Source organism: Notolabrus celidotus, chromosome 3 (genome assembly GCF_009762535.1).
Source record: "Notolabrus celidotus isolate fNotCel1 chromosome 3, fNotCel1.pri, whole genome shotgun sequence".
NCBI lineage: Eukaryota > Metazoa > Chordata > Actinopteri > Labriformes > Labridae > Notolabrus > Notolabrus celidotus.
In genome coordinates, this window is record NC_048274.1 from 38694826 (window position 1) to 38711291 (window position 16466).

The following is a 16466-nucleotide window of genomic DNA, read 5'->3' on the forward strand; positions in this document are numbered from 1 at the left end:
CATGGTCCTTAGATATTTATCTTAATCGTTTCTAAAAATAAAAAAAAAGACATACACACAAAACCCAATCACTAACATCACCTGAGTGTAGAAGTAAGCACCACAAAAGTGATTCAAACTCTTTAAGTTTTTGAGATCTTTAATTGTCTGTGTTGGTTAATTAGGTCATTGAGGTGTCAATTCCTGGATTATCTTTAAATGTTTTTTCTCTAATATCTGTAAATGTGAGGTCAAGTATGTCAATCCATCGTTATTTTTAACTTGTTTTTTAGAATAAATACACACATGATTATGCAAACAACAGTCTTCTACTGCCAGGTCATTACTCTGTCAGCCACTCACACACTCTCACAAATTTTTTAGTCATGCATAACGCACTGAAGTCGTCCAAATACTCCCACACAAAAGAGGAGAGTCTTATCGTTCTGTCACAAAAAGATCCAAGGCTTTATCCATCTTAGTTTAATGTAAGACCAATGTAAACAACATGATCTTTTTGTGTCTGCCTGACAGAGAAGTGTGTCAAAACAACGTGACAATAAGACTGCAGAGTAGTTTGTGGATGAGTGATTTGTTTTTAAGCTAAGCTTGTCACAGCTGTTACACAGACATGAGATTAATAATAATAAAAAATCAAATGAAATGGAGGAAAATTAATTATGAATAAATCAAATAAAACTGAAGCTCTGATTCTCTAAGCCGTTTATTTTCATCACACTGCGTCAGGATCTCTGGTTTCCAATGAGTCTTTACATTTTTGGAAGCACACAGCTGCATTCAAACACCCAGGGACATCCTGTTCTCCAGGCAGAGTTTAGTCTCCCTAATTTGTCAGGATTAATTCCTCTCTGTGAACACATCTCCTGGCTGTGATGAGAGTCATGTGGGACAAAGAGCCACATGGCATCGGAATGGCTCCTTTTACATCAGAGCCCAAATTCAGCGCTGGAATCTGCTGCTGTCTGTCCACACAGCTGCTGCGCTGGAACGGAAATCAAAGTCCTTTAGAATCACATATGATTCATCCAAAGGGTTTCTGAGCCTTTATTACTTTACTGTCTTGATTTATTTGATCACTTGTTGCTATCTGGCTTAATGAATCAAACATTGCTTCATTAAACGCTAAGCGAAATAAACAGATGTAGGAAAGATTTGAAAAAGCAGAATCATGGCAGGGGGATGTTTTACTGTCCTGATCAATCAGACATCAAGCTTTAGGCTGCTTTCTCACTTGCAGCTTGTTCTTTTTGTTCTGATCCAGGTAATAAAATGATCCATGGTTGTATTTTTCCCTCGGGTCTTTTTGTGTTTACACTATGATATTGTAAAGTGAGCCAAAGCACACACCATCACACGGCTGTACTTACATTGTCATGTCACGGCCTCCTTTTCCCACTGTGCAGCTGAACGAATGCCACGAGTCATGGTCACACACCCCATTCAAGAGGTGGTCTCAGCTCGCTTGTTTTGTCCCTTATCAGAGCGTGATAGCTTTGTTCAGTTATGTGCAAATGACCAAAGCTGGGGAGGAAACCCCCCTGTTTCAGAACTGCACCAAAGCAGCCTTACACGGGACTTCCACCAGATCCGTGTCCGGTCTGGCTCCGTATGCTCTCTCGTCCGTCAACACCCATCGGTTGCGTTTTTTGGAAAGCAGCACGGAGCTGGGCCACCGGACATCTGGAGTCGTGTGACCGAGGTTTTCCCGTGGCAATCACTGAATCACCTCATCCATGTTGTCTTTCTGGTCCTCTGAAAACCTCTGACCTGTTGACTCCAGGCCTGGCTCCACTCATCATGACTTTGGTTTGTTGTTGTAGTTAAGTGAAATACGATCTGGTGATAACACAGAGTGTTTTATTCTGAAAATTATGTTTTGGTGAAACCTGACTTCCTGTCCCGCTCCATCTGCTCTGTTGAGATTGATGCGTCGTGCTCCGGCATCCGGCACAAATAGAAGTCTTGCATATCTGATCCATTGCAATCTGACCTGCCGGCCAGCCGGAATGCAACAGAGCGGATCCAGTGGGGGTTAACAGACTAGAATGGAAACCTATCAGATCCAGTGCCGTGACGGATCAGAGACGGACCTGGTGGAATTTGGCCTTTACTCTTCTTAGTACACCTCAAATCCTGGAACTATATATGAGCCAAGTTAGAAAAACATAATTTACCTGATTATTTACACTGAAATATTGCGTTGGTAAATAAAAATGTCCACTTTATGGTTAAAAAGAGTTACAACATTATGTATCATCCAGTCAGGAGACTCCTTATAGATCAATATTACTGCATGAATACATGCTGTCAAGTTTGTATAAATCAAAAAGCTGGACCAGTAAATGTTTTTTCTTTAGCATCAACACAATCCATTCAGCATGTGAGATGAGTATTCCAACACTTCTCCACCTACAGAATCTAATGACTGAATTCAATAAGAGCACAACTTATCTTTAGCAGCAGAGAGTGCAAAGCAAACACTTTTCAACTTGTAAAGCTCTCGTGGGTTTCACCAGCAAAGCATTTGTTTTACATTTCTGCCTTTAAGGTGCACAAAGATAACAGCTGGAGTAATGTCCCCTCCTCTGCCTCCTCCACGAACTCTCCTGCTGCTTCCACACCCCCATTATACAACAGTGAAGCTTACATATCCCTGTGACAAGCGCTGACAAAATGTAGGACCTGGGAGTCTATGCAGCAGGGATTGATTAGAAGAGCCTCAGTATTGATGTCCCCCCCCTTACCCAACCCACATTTAACTTAAATCACATCACAGCCCCCTCAGGTTGGGTTCAGTCCAGAGCAGAACAGATTCCTGTGTGGGTTTGAAGCGCACACTCAAAGTTATGGAAAGTTTGCTCACTTGTGGGTTAGTGTTTGTTACGTTTCCTTTCACTGTTCCAACTCTATTTTGATAATCCGGTGCACACAGCGCTGCAGGAGCCTCATTGGTCGACAAAGCTGTCAATCAATCATCTTTTAAACATCTTTTAAACATCAATAAACTAATTCAGACTACACTTAACAGAAAAATGATCACTGTGAAATCATTCAGCATGATAAGAACTAACAATAAACCTTTATTTGAAACCTATTTCGGCTTCACTTTTTGGGGTGTGTCATGTCATCTGTCTTTCAGGCTGTGTTGGACCAGATTCTTAAATAACCACATTATTAAACAGACCCACTAAAGTCAAAATATTTCTTGTAAAAGACAAAAGAGCAAACATATTTGGTAAATTTGTGCAAATCTGCAGATTTTTGTACATTTGCATGAACTTTGTGTGTTAATGTACATCACACACTTTGAATGCATCAAGGCCTGTGATGTGTGTTAAATGATAAATCAATGACATGTCCAAATTCTTTCTGTATGAGGGGTAACTCAAAGTCAAAAAGTAACACACTGACTCTGGCAAACAACAATCCTGCAAGCCTTTTGCAGGGGTGGAGTCAGATGTTTTTGACTGGGGTGGCCAAACTGGGGCACTGGCTTTGAAGGGGTGGCATTTATGTGTGTTTGCATACATGATGAGTAAAATGATTACCCCACTTTTCATTAACTACTAACATGAAAGGATGTAAGAGATGTTATTTTCCTGAGTGTTTTTGTTTTTACTTTAAAAAGTAACACAAAAGAGAGGCATCACTGAAATCTTCTTAGCTTGATTCTTTAAGGTCTAAAAATAAATGTTGTTTGGATTTTGGGGTGGCAAACCAGATTTTAAGGCGGGCATGGCCACCCCCTGCTAACATCTTTTTTATACTTTCATTCTTTGTCTTTATGTTTCTATCCAAAAAATACAGTTGTGTACCTGTCACGTCTCAGTGGCGTGTACTGACTTTAATCTTTCCATTCATGTAATGTTAAATCTTTCCACCTGTGTTCTACTTAGATGAATTTAAACTGACCATACCTCTTTGGTCTTCCTGTGTCTGTCCTTGCCGTCTCTGTCTCTATCTCTGTCTCTGTCCTTGTCTTTGCCTTCGTCTGCAGGATGGCAGGAGTAGGACACCGTCCTCCAGTCCCGTGGAGAGTTGGTGATGCTTGCAACCTTTAACTCTGGGGGGCTGTTCTCTTCGTTGAGCGAGCGGGACGACCTCCTGGTGAACATGCTCTTCTTCAGAGCCTTTATCCTCAGGCTGTCACTGTTACTCCCATCAGAGCAGCCCCACTCCCCTGGGGGGCTGTTGTCCATTTTGCCGTTGTGTCCAGTGGTGTGGCACTGGAAAACTCGAGGGGACAGGTTGGCGTTGGGATGTGAGTGAGGCTGCAGGTTGTCAGGAGTGGCAGTGGATCCAGATGCAGACGCTGGCTCCCCATGTCTCCCGTTGGCCTCAGGCTCCTGGATCTTCTCATCCAGCTTGTTGAGTTTGGACAGCACCTGGGAAATCTCGCTGCGGACCCCCGACAGAGACTCCAGCTTCTTCTCTATCTCACCGATCCTCATCACCAGCTTGCACACGCTCGATTTCAGCTCGTCGTCCGTGTTTTCCAGCGAATGGAAGAGGCGGTCCAGCTTGGACTTTGCGAGTTTGACCGTGTTGCGTTCAGGGGAGCTATCGCCTTCAGACTTGAGTGTAACCTGAGACAGAGAACCATTACTGTTGTAGATCGAGGGTTGGACGACGCCAAGAGAGTCACAAACACTCATATCATCCAGAAATCGGAAGATGTCACTGATGTCATCACTGACGAGCTCTGAGTCCTCATCCGACTGTTTGAAGACCTGCCTCTCTCTGAAATCTTTCACCTTCTTCTGCTCGCCCTGCTCTGTTTGTGTCCCCACGCTGGACGAGGTGTCTCCTCCCTGAAAGGACTGACTCTTCAGGTTTTTGTCCCGAAACCTTTTGGCTGCTTCTCTTTTGTCCAAACCTACAGGCCCACCGGCCATCAGCGCTCCCTCCTTGGACTTTAATCCGTTAGTTTTCTTTGCAAAACCAGACGGAGAAGCTACCATCTTGTCTTTTGGGCTCTGAAAAAGCTTATCGTCAGTGCTGATGATGCTGATATTGGGGTGGAGGTTGTCTTTGAGTGGTTTGCCATTCATGAAGGACCTCTCAAAGTCTGGAGGCCCCTCCTCTGTGTTCAGACTGAGGCTCTTCACCGGCCACGCTGGCTGCTTCCCGGATCTGTGACTCTGCCTCCTGTTGCTGACACACTCGGAGACGGTCGTGGGGCCGAAATAGGTGGAGGCCTGCAAGTCATCCAGGCTCTCATGCTTCACCCTCTGCCTGTCCTGGAGAGGGGAGTTGAGTGTGGGTTCGGTGTAGGGGTTACTGTAGGGCAGTTCAAAGCTGTGGTTGAAGAAGGTGGTAGGTTTGTGCAGCTCCCTCCTGTGGTAGCTGACTGAAGCCTCGGTACCCTGCTTACGCTCTGCAGTGATGACCTGCAACACACACAAACACACACACACACAGAGAGCTGACTTAATACACAATCAACACTACATATTGTGTTAGGAGCAGGATAAGTTGTAAAGATAATGGATGGATGATGTTAGGGTTGGAGCTGGTAAATGTTGAGCAGCAGTTGATCAGATAAAAAGAGAGGAGATGTCGGAGGGGGTGGAATGTACGGCCAGTGATTTAGGAAATGTTGTAAATGAAGGAAACCTGATGCCGCCTCTTGAACCAATCATGTAACTTGCGGTCTGCGTTTTAGCTCCATATAATTACATTTCTGAGGCGGTGCAAGTCAGGGTACGTACAAAGGCTACAAGGCTATAGCATAGATTTGATGCAGGCCTTACTCATCCCTCCCTACCTCTGCCTTTTAAATAAACTATTTTTAAACCATATAGTGGTGTTGTCTTGTAATCTTAATTATTTATACACTAAATGGTCTACAGAGTGAGACATCTTGATGTTAACTCAAAGCTAGGGTTGGTAGTCACAGAAAACTAGCATGAATTTGAATGTAGCATTTCCTCAGGACTCCGTCTAACCCCTCCCCCCCTCCCCTCTGAGCTCCTCCAAAACGACGCCCACGCTCACATGCACGAGCGCCGCTGATTAATGACCATATGATGTTGACTGATTCAAAACCGGTCCTCAGCACATGGTTTGTGTTTTGCACTACATCAACTTATGTCTCACTCAGTGGTAAGAAAACACCAAAACGTTCTCATAGTGAAAGTTAAAGCTGGGGTTCAGATTTAGATCCACTTTTTGTAATACTGGTTAAAATGATCTTTATGTCCTGATGGTAATCATTACATAATGTGTTCTTAAAAAAGAGAGAAAAAAGCTGCTATCTACAGCCGGAGTAAACCTGGGAAAACACCAACCAATCAGCCTTTTGTGGGTGCCAAAATTTTAAACCATTCAAATCCCGTCCTGCCGTTCTGCCCGCCTCCTGCTCGTACATTTCCCCGGCGTATACTCCTCGTCCCCGTCTCCTGCCTCTGCTTCCCCTGACTCTACTGACTGCCACTCTCGCTCAACCTCGGGCCTGTCCCCTCTGACCTGATGAGGTGCTTTGCTCAGGACTGTAGTCCGGATCAGAGTCTAAAAAGCTCTCACCACGGGGGCTCTGACAAGCAGAAGAATGAATGACATTTAGTAAGTCCTACAGAAATGTAGATGTACTGTAGCGTCCGTCCGGACGCTGTAGTGATGACGAGTCGATTCATGAACACGTTGATCTTTAATAACCGGTCACTGTCAACCATGATCACGACAACCAACAAAACAACAATCAATGTTTGAATGAATGAAGAACTTCTCCTCTTGTCTCTCCTCTCTCCAGCTCACACACTCTACACCTCTTCTGATGCCTTCACTGACTGTCAACACTGTAGGAATTAAGAACATCTACACTGAACACGTTTAACAAACAGTGGAGCTATTACAGTATTATATATGTGTTATAACTTTTCTCCTGATATCGTGTCACCAGTACAACTGGATAATGCTAGCATGATAGTTGTGAGTACTAACAGCAGCCATGTTTGTTTGTGTTTTTTACTTTCACTATGAGAATGTTTTGCTGAGGACCGGTTTTAAATCAGTCACCATCATTTGGTCGCAAGTCAGCGGCGCTCGTGCATGTGAGCGGGGGGGGGGGGCGTCGTTTTGGAGGAGCTCGGAGGGAGGAGGGGAGGGGTTAGACTGAGTCATGAGGAAATGTTACATTCAAATTCATGCTGGTTTTCCGAGACTACCAACCCCAGCTTTAAAAACACAAACAAACATGAAATGTACGCTCTGCAGGAGGCGGGCAGAACGACAGGACGGGATCTGATTGGTTTCATCATTTGGCTCCTGATGGCAGGGATTGGTTGGTGTTTTCCCAGGTTTACTCTGGCTGTAGATAGCGGCTTTTTTTTTACCTCTTTTTTAAGAACACATTATGTATTGATTACTATCGGGACATAAAGATTATTGTAACCAGTATAACAAAAAGTGGATCTAAATCTGATTACCAACCCCAGCTTTAACTGATGATGGCTGAAAATAGGACTGCTCTTTTTAAATCAATCAATCAATCAATCTTTATTTGTATAGTGCCAAATCACAACAAATGTTATCTCAAGACTCTTTTACAAACAGAGCAGGTCTAGACCACTCTATGTCACATTATGAACAGAGACCCAACTTCAAGACAGGGTAAGACTCAGTCTGACCCCACCTTAATCCATCATGAGCATTGCACCTCTCAGTATTTAGCTAGTTACAGTGGTGAGGAAAATCTTCCTTTTAACAGGCAGAAACCTCGAGCAGGACCAGACTCATGTTAGACAGACATCATCATTAAACTGGTTCAACTCAGAAGTTGCTACCAGGTTCATCAAATAAGCTAAGTAACTAGACTGAGCATTCAAAAACATGGAGAGTAAAAGCAGGAGGAACACAATCCACCGCATCCCGGCTAACATCAGCGATAAGGGATGACATTTCTTTTTCAGGTTCATACCGCTGAAGTAAGGCAGAGTGAAGCCTCTGTTGGTCTACCACTGAAGTACTAGAAACAAACAAGCACTATCCTGAGGGCTGCAAGACATGACAGCATTACTTTGTAGATATGGTAAATGGACTTATATAGCGCTTTTCCAGAATTTCTGACCACTAAAAGCGCTTTTTCCAGTACTTGTCACTAGGGGTGACCCTTAGTCGAATCTGATTCGTCAGGTTTGCCATTGTCGACGAATCGTTGCATGTTTGTTTTTTTCTTCATTGACCTGTAGTCTGTTTTTGTAACTGCTGGCTACACCAGAATGAAAGGTAGATATCGTCCCTCATTGTCAGACGATGACAGTCGATGCTTGCTCATGGGTTCTGATATTGCTTTGCTGCAATTACTAACATCTGAAAATCTGGATTTTACTCACACACCTTTGATTGATTCAAACATGATGCATGTTCTAGATAAACTCAGCTGACGCATACATACACATCACACCCACCAATGATATGGCAGTAACTGAGTCTATAGGGACCAGAGGATTGTTGGTCTAAGTCTCTCTATGGACCAAAGCATGGAGGTCGCAATGATTGCTGGAGAGCCAGTTCAACTGCTTGGAACTGCTGTGCTGCCCTTCAGCACGGGACGCCTGTTCGTGTGCAGCCCCAGACTCTGACATCTCTCCAATAGTGTGTGTCCACAGGATGCTGTTTGTGTGTGTGTGTGTGTGTGTGTGTGTGTGTGTGTGTAGCATGTTCAACAACAGAGAGCAGAAAAAACTGAGTTTCCCCTGAATGATTAATAAAGTTAATAATGTCTATAAACATCAAAAGAAGCTGAGAGCAGCTCTGTGTTAATATAATATTGATACTCCAATATCAGAATGTGTTGAATACTGTACAATGTTTTGTTTGGAACGAGGCATCTGATTGGACGAGAGGCATTCCCTGAGTGCTGAGCAGACTATTCACTCTGTGTATTACTCCACCTTTAGGTGTTCTGTATGTATGTGTTCACTGTTATTGGTCAAATTGGTGACTTTGAACTACACAGCTATTCATGACTCCTCGCGGCTAACAGATTAATGAACATGACAGTAGCCGGCATGAAACACATAGAGGAGTGAGAGTTTGTGTTGCCTGGAAACAGTCCAGTTTGAGCTGAGTCGTGAAACTCGTATTGGTGGAGCTGCATAATTAATAAAATAAACAAAGAACTGAAGTCTGTTGTTGCTGATTACTTTTCACTGAGACGCTGCTTAAAGAAAACCTGCATCAGAACAAAATGATGATTGATTTTATGTGAACGTAGGATTTATGTTACACAACATATGTATTACAAATATATTTATCAACTCACAGTGTATTATATTTATGAGTGAGGCTTTTACAATCTGAGTTTTCAATATTCTTTACTATTATGTTGAGCAGTTACACAGTTGTCACAAAAAGGACACAAACACAAACACACTCTTTTACATAAAAACACACCCTGACCTGTGGTGAGAAGGCCACCAGGTTGTGAAAGTCCTCTTTGAAGATGTTCCTCTTCTGGATGCAGGGGTGCATAGAGAATTGCTCTGGATGGCTGATGTGCTGCAGGGACTCCTGGTCCGTGTTGGACTCACTGTCGATGTCCATGGGAAAGTAGGTGCTCTGCATCTCACAAGGGGGAGAGGGAGGCCTGCTGCTGGAGTACTGAGGCAGGTGCTGCAGCTTGTCCAGAGAGGCGGCTCTACATTTCAGCTCCTTGCTGACCCCCAGGAGGAAGTTTGGGTCTGAGGTGCGAACAAAGTCAGATGGTTTGGAACAGGGAGAGGCGCCCTGGGACACTGGGTGCTTCTTGGGGCAGAGGTGGTGATGGTGGTGACGATGTCCATCCCGGGGGCTCGTGTGCTCATACCCGGCACCCCTGTCACAGTCCTGAAACTTGTAGGCATCCTGCTCAGACCTGCACAGCTCCAGAGACTGGTTTTTGTGGAACTTGGCTCGCTGCATGGCGGGGAGCTTGTCTTTGATCATACCTCCATTCATCTGGATCAGGTTGAACATGGTGACAATGTCTGCAGCCACCATGAGCTTCTTGGACTGCGGGTCGTCCATAGAGCAGCGCATCTTGTCCTTGAAGAGTGTTGCTGGGAAGGCGGGGTCAAGGCAGGCTGTGTAGAAGAGCAGGCTGCGGAGCTTGGTCAGGTGCACCAGGTCGAAGCGGGCACACAGGGACTTGCACAGGTCCTGGTATGACATGGTGTTGTGCTTGGTGTCCAGCTCCTCCAGGATGCGGACCAGGAACAGTGAGTAGTCTGGAAGTGGGTCCATTGCTGCTGGAGGGGGGACAGGAACAGGGCTACGGAGAAAGTCCTACCACAGGGAAACCTGGACACCTGGAACCATCACATGGAAATGTTGAGTCAGTGCTGGTGTTTCATTCATTGCACTGACAGGAGACATGAACACAAAGAGTCGCTCAGGATGACTCAGACTTTGCTGTTTTAATCCCACAGATTCAAAACGTGGTCTTTAATCGATGATGAACCTGGAGTCCACCTGCGTGCACAGCAGCTGCAGAGCCTCTCAGGGCAGGGCGCAGATATCAGGCTGATTCCAGTGAAATCTGCATACCGACACTCAGCCTGAGTTGTCGGAAAGAGAGCGCAGAATCATCTGATCAGCACGGTGCAGCTCAGCATGTCTCTCCTCCTCAGAGAGCCAACAAAAGGAGAGAGAAAGTCAGAGGAATCACGAACCATCATCTGAATCTGAATCTGCTGCGCAAGCATCAGAACCCAGCTGCACAGAGACCAACTTTAACCCTCCAATTATCCGTCCGCACGAAGAGCACGAAGAAGAATGCAAACAGTACTCCTCTCATGCACGCGCACAGGTTGCCTTAATTAGAGTCAAATAACATTGGTTAGGTATCAGACCCGGATCCTCGGTCCCGGTGTTTCCCAGCAGACTGACTGGACCCTCTCCATCGTCCGACGTGTTCTCCTCCCCCCGGACTCCCCCCGATCACAGCTGTGCTGCTGCTGAGCTGGAGGAGCTGTCCGGGGAGTGTTGTGCTGAAACTGGTGTCATATTACAAGTCTGCACACCTATTCTACCAGTTTCCGCTTTCAGAATAAGAGCATGAGGAGCTGCTTACTTTTCACAGCGGTCACTGTTCAACCAGTTGATATATTTCTATATTATTGATTACATTACATAAATAACATAACATATCATAATAGACCACATGGGCATCCAGAGAGCCCTTTTTTTGCATTCAATCCAGCAAAGAGGAACCCAGAGGGCACTTTTTTTCAACAATTTATTGACTGTGCACATCCTATTTTTCCACATTAAGATCAATAAAAGTAAAGAGGGCACTTTTTATAAACGTTTCATGATTTTGAGGGACAGACAGGAGGATGATGACAAAACATTTTCCATCCTAGGAGAAGGAGATACACAGGCAGGCAGACTGCCCCAAGCAGACTGTAACATCACACAATCACACTGAAAATGAAGTGTGCAACTTCAATAGCCTACTCAAGTCACTTTATTGTGCTCTGTGTGCACTTGACTTACTCTTCTTAGGCGTTTGTTGAATTGTGCACTTTGTTTTGCTTTCCTTGTTATAATTACATTGCAGCCATTATTAAAAAAAAGACCAGAATTCTCCTTATAAAGGCTTTTAACTTTTGTTCATTGTCAAGAAAATGATAACTATGAACTGAAAGGACACAAAGCCACCAACAACAACTCAGTGGAAACAGAGACTAATGCAGGTCTACACAATGGAACAGATAAGTGCAAATATACCACTGAAAATGGACATTTTGATTCCAAGATGGAACTGCACTCAAATGTATTTTGATATGGAACCATGCAATATGTAAGATGTAGCTGAGCTCTGCATAGTGTTGGCCCTGACCTCTACTGAAAATGCTTGTCATTAGGTTACGTTTTATTTTTATGTGTACCACTTTATTATATTTTATTATATTTAATAGGCTATATATATATATATGTTTATTTATTTATTTGTCATTTATTTATTACATAACTGGTAAGTCATTTGGAAATTGTATGTCAAGCTGTGAAAATCAAAATAAACAGTTAAAAAACAAAAAGGGATTTAACTTTCTTTTCATTGTAGCCTTGAGTATTCTGATGAAAAAAAAACACGTTTATACCCAGTGTTTCTGCTGTTTCAACTTTACTTCTACTCAAATTAGAAATTGCCCATAGTTAAGGAGAGAAAATAGAGATAAGTAATACGGTATTCATGTGTGAAACTTTAAGCCTTCATGCTGGTACAGTGAATACGCTAATGATGACATAAATAAGAAATGAAAGAACACAAACTGGCTTTGTGACAACAATTTATTAAGCCATCATTTAGAGGGTTAGATTAAATGCAGCTGAAGTTATTATTATCATTATTTTGATTGGTGATTTTCAAAACTAACAAATAAGCAAAAGGACAGTCAAAACAATTGTACACAACACATGAAAAGGAAAAGCAGCAACACTGACAGAAAGTAAACAGGTAGGGAGCTGAAGGCATGATCAACAATGTAATGATGACAACTGTAAGACATCTTAAATCTTAGCATTTTTGTCAAATCATTCAATTAATGTTTAGAAACTTTAGGGGCGTTTATAATGGGATGGATAATTAGTCAATAAATAAACAATAAATAATAGTAATAATAATAATAAGTGGAGAAATTGGATGATTGAGAGTTCAAAACTGAGGGAGAATGCGAAATCACAAGCAATAAATACAAAAGATAAAGAAATTTAAAAAAGGGAAGAAAAGGCGAGTAAATATATATTTAAATATGTATGTATGTATGTATGTATGTATGTATGTATGTATGTATGTATGTATGTACTGTGTGTGTATATATATATATGTGTGTGTGTGTGTGTGTATGTAATGTATATACATTACATACACACATACATACATACATACATACATACATACATACATACATACATACATACATACATACATACATACATACATACATACATACACACATATATCCATACTGACGTTATTATATAGGCTGTCATTATAGAGAATCTGAGCTTTTATTGTGAAGGTCAGATGTCTAGTTTTCCGGTCATAGCCCAAACGACTCCGTGAGATCGATGCTGCTCTTTGTTTCCTCTCAGAATGACGTAACTTGGCGTATCGCTGGACGTGAAAAAGCATCAATAATCTCCTCGACATGGACTACCCTCACATTTCACTGCTCTGTGTGCTACATGCACGAGCTCACAGCGTGCTGGGTGACTGTAGACTTCACCTGGCAGGACAGAGGGGAGGTGCAGAACTCTACTCAGAGCCCAGGGGTCTTTGAGAGAGATCAGGAACCTGAAGTATAAAAAAAACAATAGAATAACAATAGAAAACAATAACTCTGAAACATAAATGCTGTGATGTTTTTTATTCAACAAGTTTAAAATATTTACAGAGGTGTCACACTCTTTCTAATGCTCCCCAGAGTTGCCTTATAGTTTGTAGAGCCCCCCATATGATGACTGCTGGCCACGGTTCAACTCCAATCCTGATGTTTGATCTTCATTCTGAGAAATGGATTCAAGCCCTAATGCATGGACTGCATCTGGAGCCTGTTTGTTTGTGTTCCTCTGGTCCTGGTTCCTGGTTGATAGCTGTTAAAGTTGACAGATAAATGGCTTCATATGGCTTGTATACAGTATGTAGCCTGTCAGTGCTCTCTGGTGGACAACATGTACAGCACACATCACTTAATCTCCATATCTGACTTAGAGTTTCCACCCGTCCCGTTTTTCCCAGAATTGTTCTCTTTTTTCACCAACTGTCCCGGGAAAATAAAAATCTCTCCCGGGACACAATTTGTCCCATTTCTTTGGGAAACTATAAAAACCTCATTTGATTTCCTTCGTTCTGTAGTCCAGAGAGGTCCCCCGTGCTTCTGCAGACATTTAAAATTGCCCCTGTTTTCTTCCCGTCTATGCGTATGTCACGCGCTCCCGCCCTAGCACTCAAATCGGCTCAAGCAGGGAGGGGAACTTGACCGAAGAGAGACAGCAAGCTGAATTGACCTACGTACTCCATGCTAAGGTCTTCTTTTCACCAACTTTTGGCGTCTCCATTTGAAGTGGGAGGAGAGACGACTGACGAGGAAGGAGATGGAGCAAATACATGCAAGACAACAGCATGACAAAAAACATACTAGTTACAATCCTGACTGGGTGACACTGTCAGAGTGTGACTAAAACATATACTAGTTACAATCCTGACTGAGTGACACTGTCAGAGTGTGAATAAACCATATACTAGTTACAATCCTGACTGGGTGACACTGTCAGAGTGTGAATAAACCATATACTAGTTACAATCCTGACTGGGCGACACTGTCAGAGTTTGAATAAACCATATACTAGTTACAATCCTGACTGGGAGACACTGTCAGAGTGTGAATAAACCATATACTAGTTACAATCCTGACTGGGTGACACTGTCAGAGTGTGAATAAACCATATACTAGTTACAATCCTGACTGGGTGACACTGTCAGAGTGTGAATAAACCATATACTAGTTACAATCCTGACTGGACGACACTGTCAGAGTGTGAATAAACTATATACTAGTTACAATCCTGACTGGCGACACTGTCACAGTGTGAATAAACCATTTACTAGTTACAATCCTGACTGGGTGACACTGTCAGAGTGTGAATAAACCATATACTAGTTACAATCCTGACTGGGTGACACTGTCAGAGTGTGACTAACCATATAATAGTTACAATCCTGACTGGGTGACACTGTCAGAGTGTGAATAAACCATATACTAGTTACAATCCTGACTGGGCGACACTGTCAGAGTTTGAATAAACCATATACTAGTTACAATCCTGACTGGGTGACACTGTCAGAGTTTGAATAAACCATATACTAGTTACAATCCTGACTGGACGACACTGTCAGAGCTTGAATAAACCATATACTAGTTACAATCCTGACTGGACGACACTGTCAGAGCTTGAATAAACCATATACTAGTTACAATCCTGACTGGGTGACACTGTCAGAGTGTGAATAAACCATATACTAGTTACAATCCTGACTGGGCGACACTGTCAGAGTGTGAATAAACCATATACTAGTTACAATCCTGACTGGGTGACACTGTCAGAGTGTGAATGGGTACGGTCGACCCAGGGAGACAACTTTTCCACCACGTGTTTTGTGTGTGGTGAAAATCTCAGTAAAATATGAAGGGAAAAACACATTGGAAATCCACGCAAAAACAAAGAAGCATCAAGCTGTGGAATCAAACAAACAAAAACATGCAGACATTACAACTTTTATGACCAGAAAAGGTTCACCAGAAGAAGACAAGATTGCAGCGGCAGAGCTTACCAGTGTCCTGTGTCTGAATTTGATGTTCATTTGGTCAGTCTGAACTGGTTGTAGTGGCCGAGCCCTCCGCCCCAAAAAATTGCTTGAGTGTCCTTTTTTTCACAAATCCAAGGTGGCAACCCTACTCTGACTTTTGATTTATACACTAATTAATTTCAGTTGATTTAATTTAGTTTAAATCTTTAGATATCCCATGCCACTTTCAATAAAGAGCAGGGAATGTTCTCTTTTTTATATTATTTACCCAGACTTAACTTTAACCCCCCATGAGCAAGACAACACCCCTCTAACAGGTGGAAACTTTGAGTAGAACTAGACTAAGTGCATGGAGAACATCCGTCTGGACTGGATGTCCTGAGAGAGGGAGAGAGAGGTAGAGATAGATGCCCATTTCACACATGCACTCCTGACATTTTCAAAAAAATCTCAAGAAAACTTTAGAACAGTCTGTCCTTGTTTTTTCCCATGACCCTCACAGCGTGAAGTTTCCACTGTGGAACAGGGAAGAAGTTTCAGGTGGGAGGACGTGCAGTAAAAGTTGGAGGGTTCCATCCCTCCTCATCCTCCTAATACCTTTAAATTGTCAGAGTAATGGACCTGGTAAATGGTAAATGGACTGGTACTTATAGAGCGCTTTTCTAGTTTTTCTGAACACTCAAAGCGCTTTTATACTCCTCATTGCATTCACCCATTCACACTCATTCACTCACTGATGGTTGCTGAGGCTGCTATATAGGAGGGACCATCAGTATTAGCTAATCTCAGTGTCTTGCTTAAGTACTGCCGGAGCTGGGATTGAACCACCAACCTTCCGATTGATAGACAACGGATTCTACCCACTGAGCCACGGCTGCCCAGAAGAGTTCCCTCAGGTGGGTCCAGTCCACAGCAGAACAGATTCTTGTGTGGGTTTGAAGCAGACACACACGGTTATGGTGCGTTCAATGACTCTTGTGTTAGTGTCTGTCACGTTTCCTCTCACCGTTCCTCCTCTACTCTGATAATCTGGTGCACAAAGCACTGCAGGAGCCTCATTAGTCAACAGAGCTGTCAATCATGGTGTTATAACCCCCTTTTTATAGCATTAAATAACTAATTCAGACTAAACTAGTCAGAAAAATGAACATAAATCAGCAGAAACTGTAGC

General features: G+C 43.0%; 1 protein-coding gene across 1 annotated transcript; it reads right to left on the minus strand.

Annotated features, from left to right (window-relative positions):
* Window positions 1-687: 687 nt before the first annotated feature.
* minar1 (membrane integral NOTCH2 associated receptor 1) lies at window positions 688-10975 on the minus strand. Its single transcript, XM_034679190.1, has 4 exons — window positions 10453-10975; window positions 9403-10289; window positions 3918-5390; window positions 688-982 (listed from the first exon to the last, which is right to left on the minus strand). The coding sequence occupies exons 2-4, from the start codon at window positions 10222-10224 to the stop codon at window positions 824-826; spliced, it is 2454 nt and encodes an 817-aa protein (XP_034535081.1). The 5' UTR covers window positions 10225-10289; window positions 10453-10975; the 3' UTR covers window positions 688-823.
* Between the last annotated feature and the right edge of the window lie 5491 nt (window positions 10976-16466).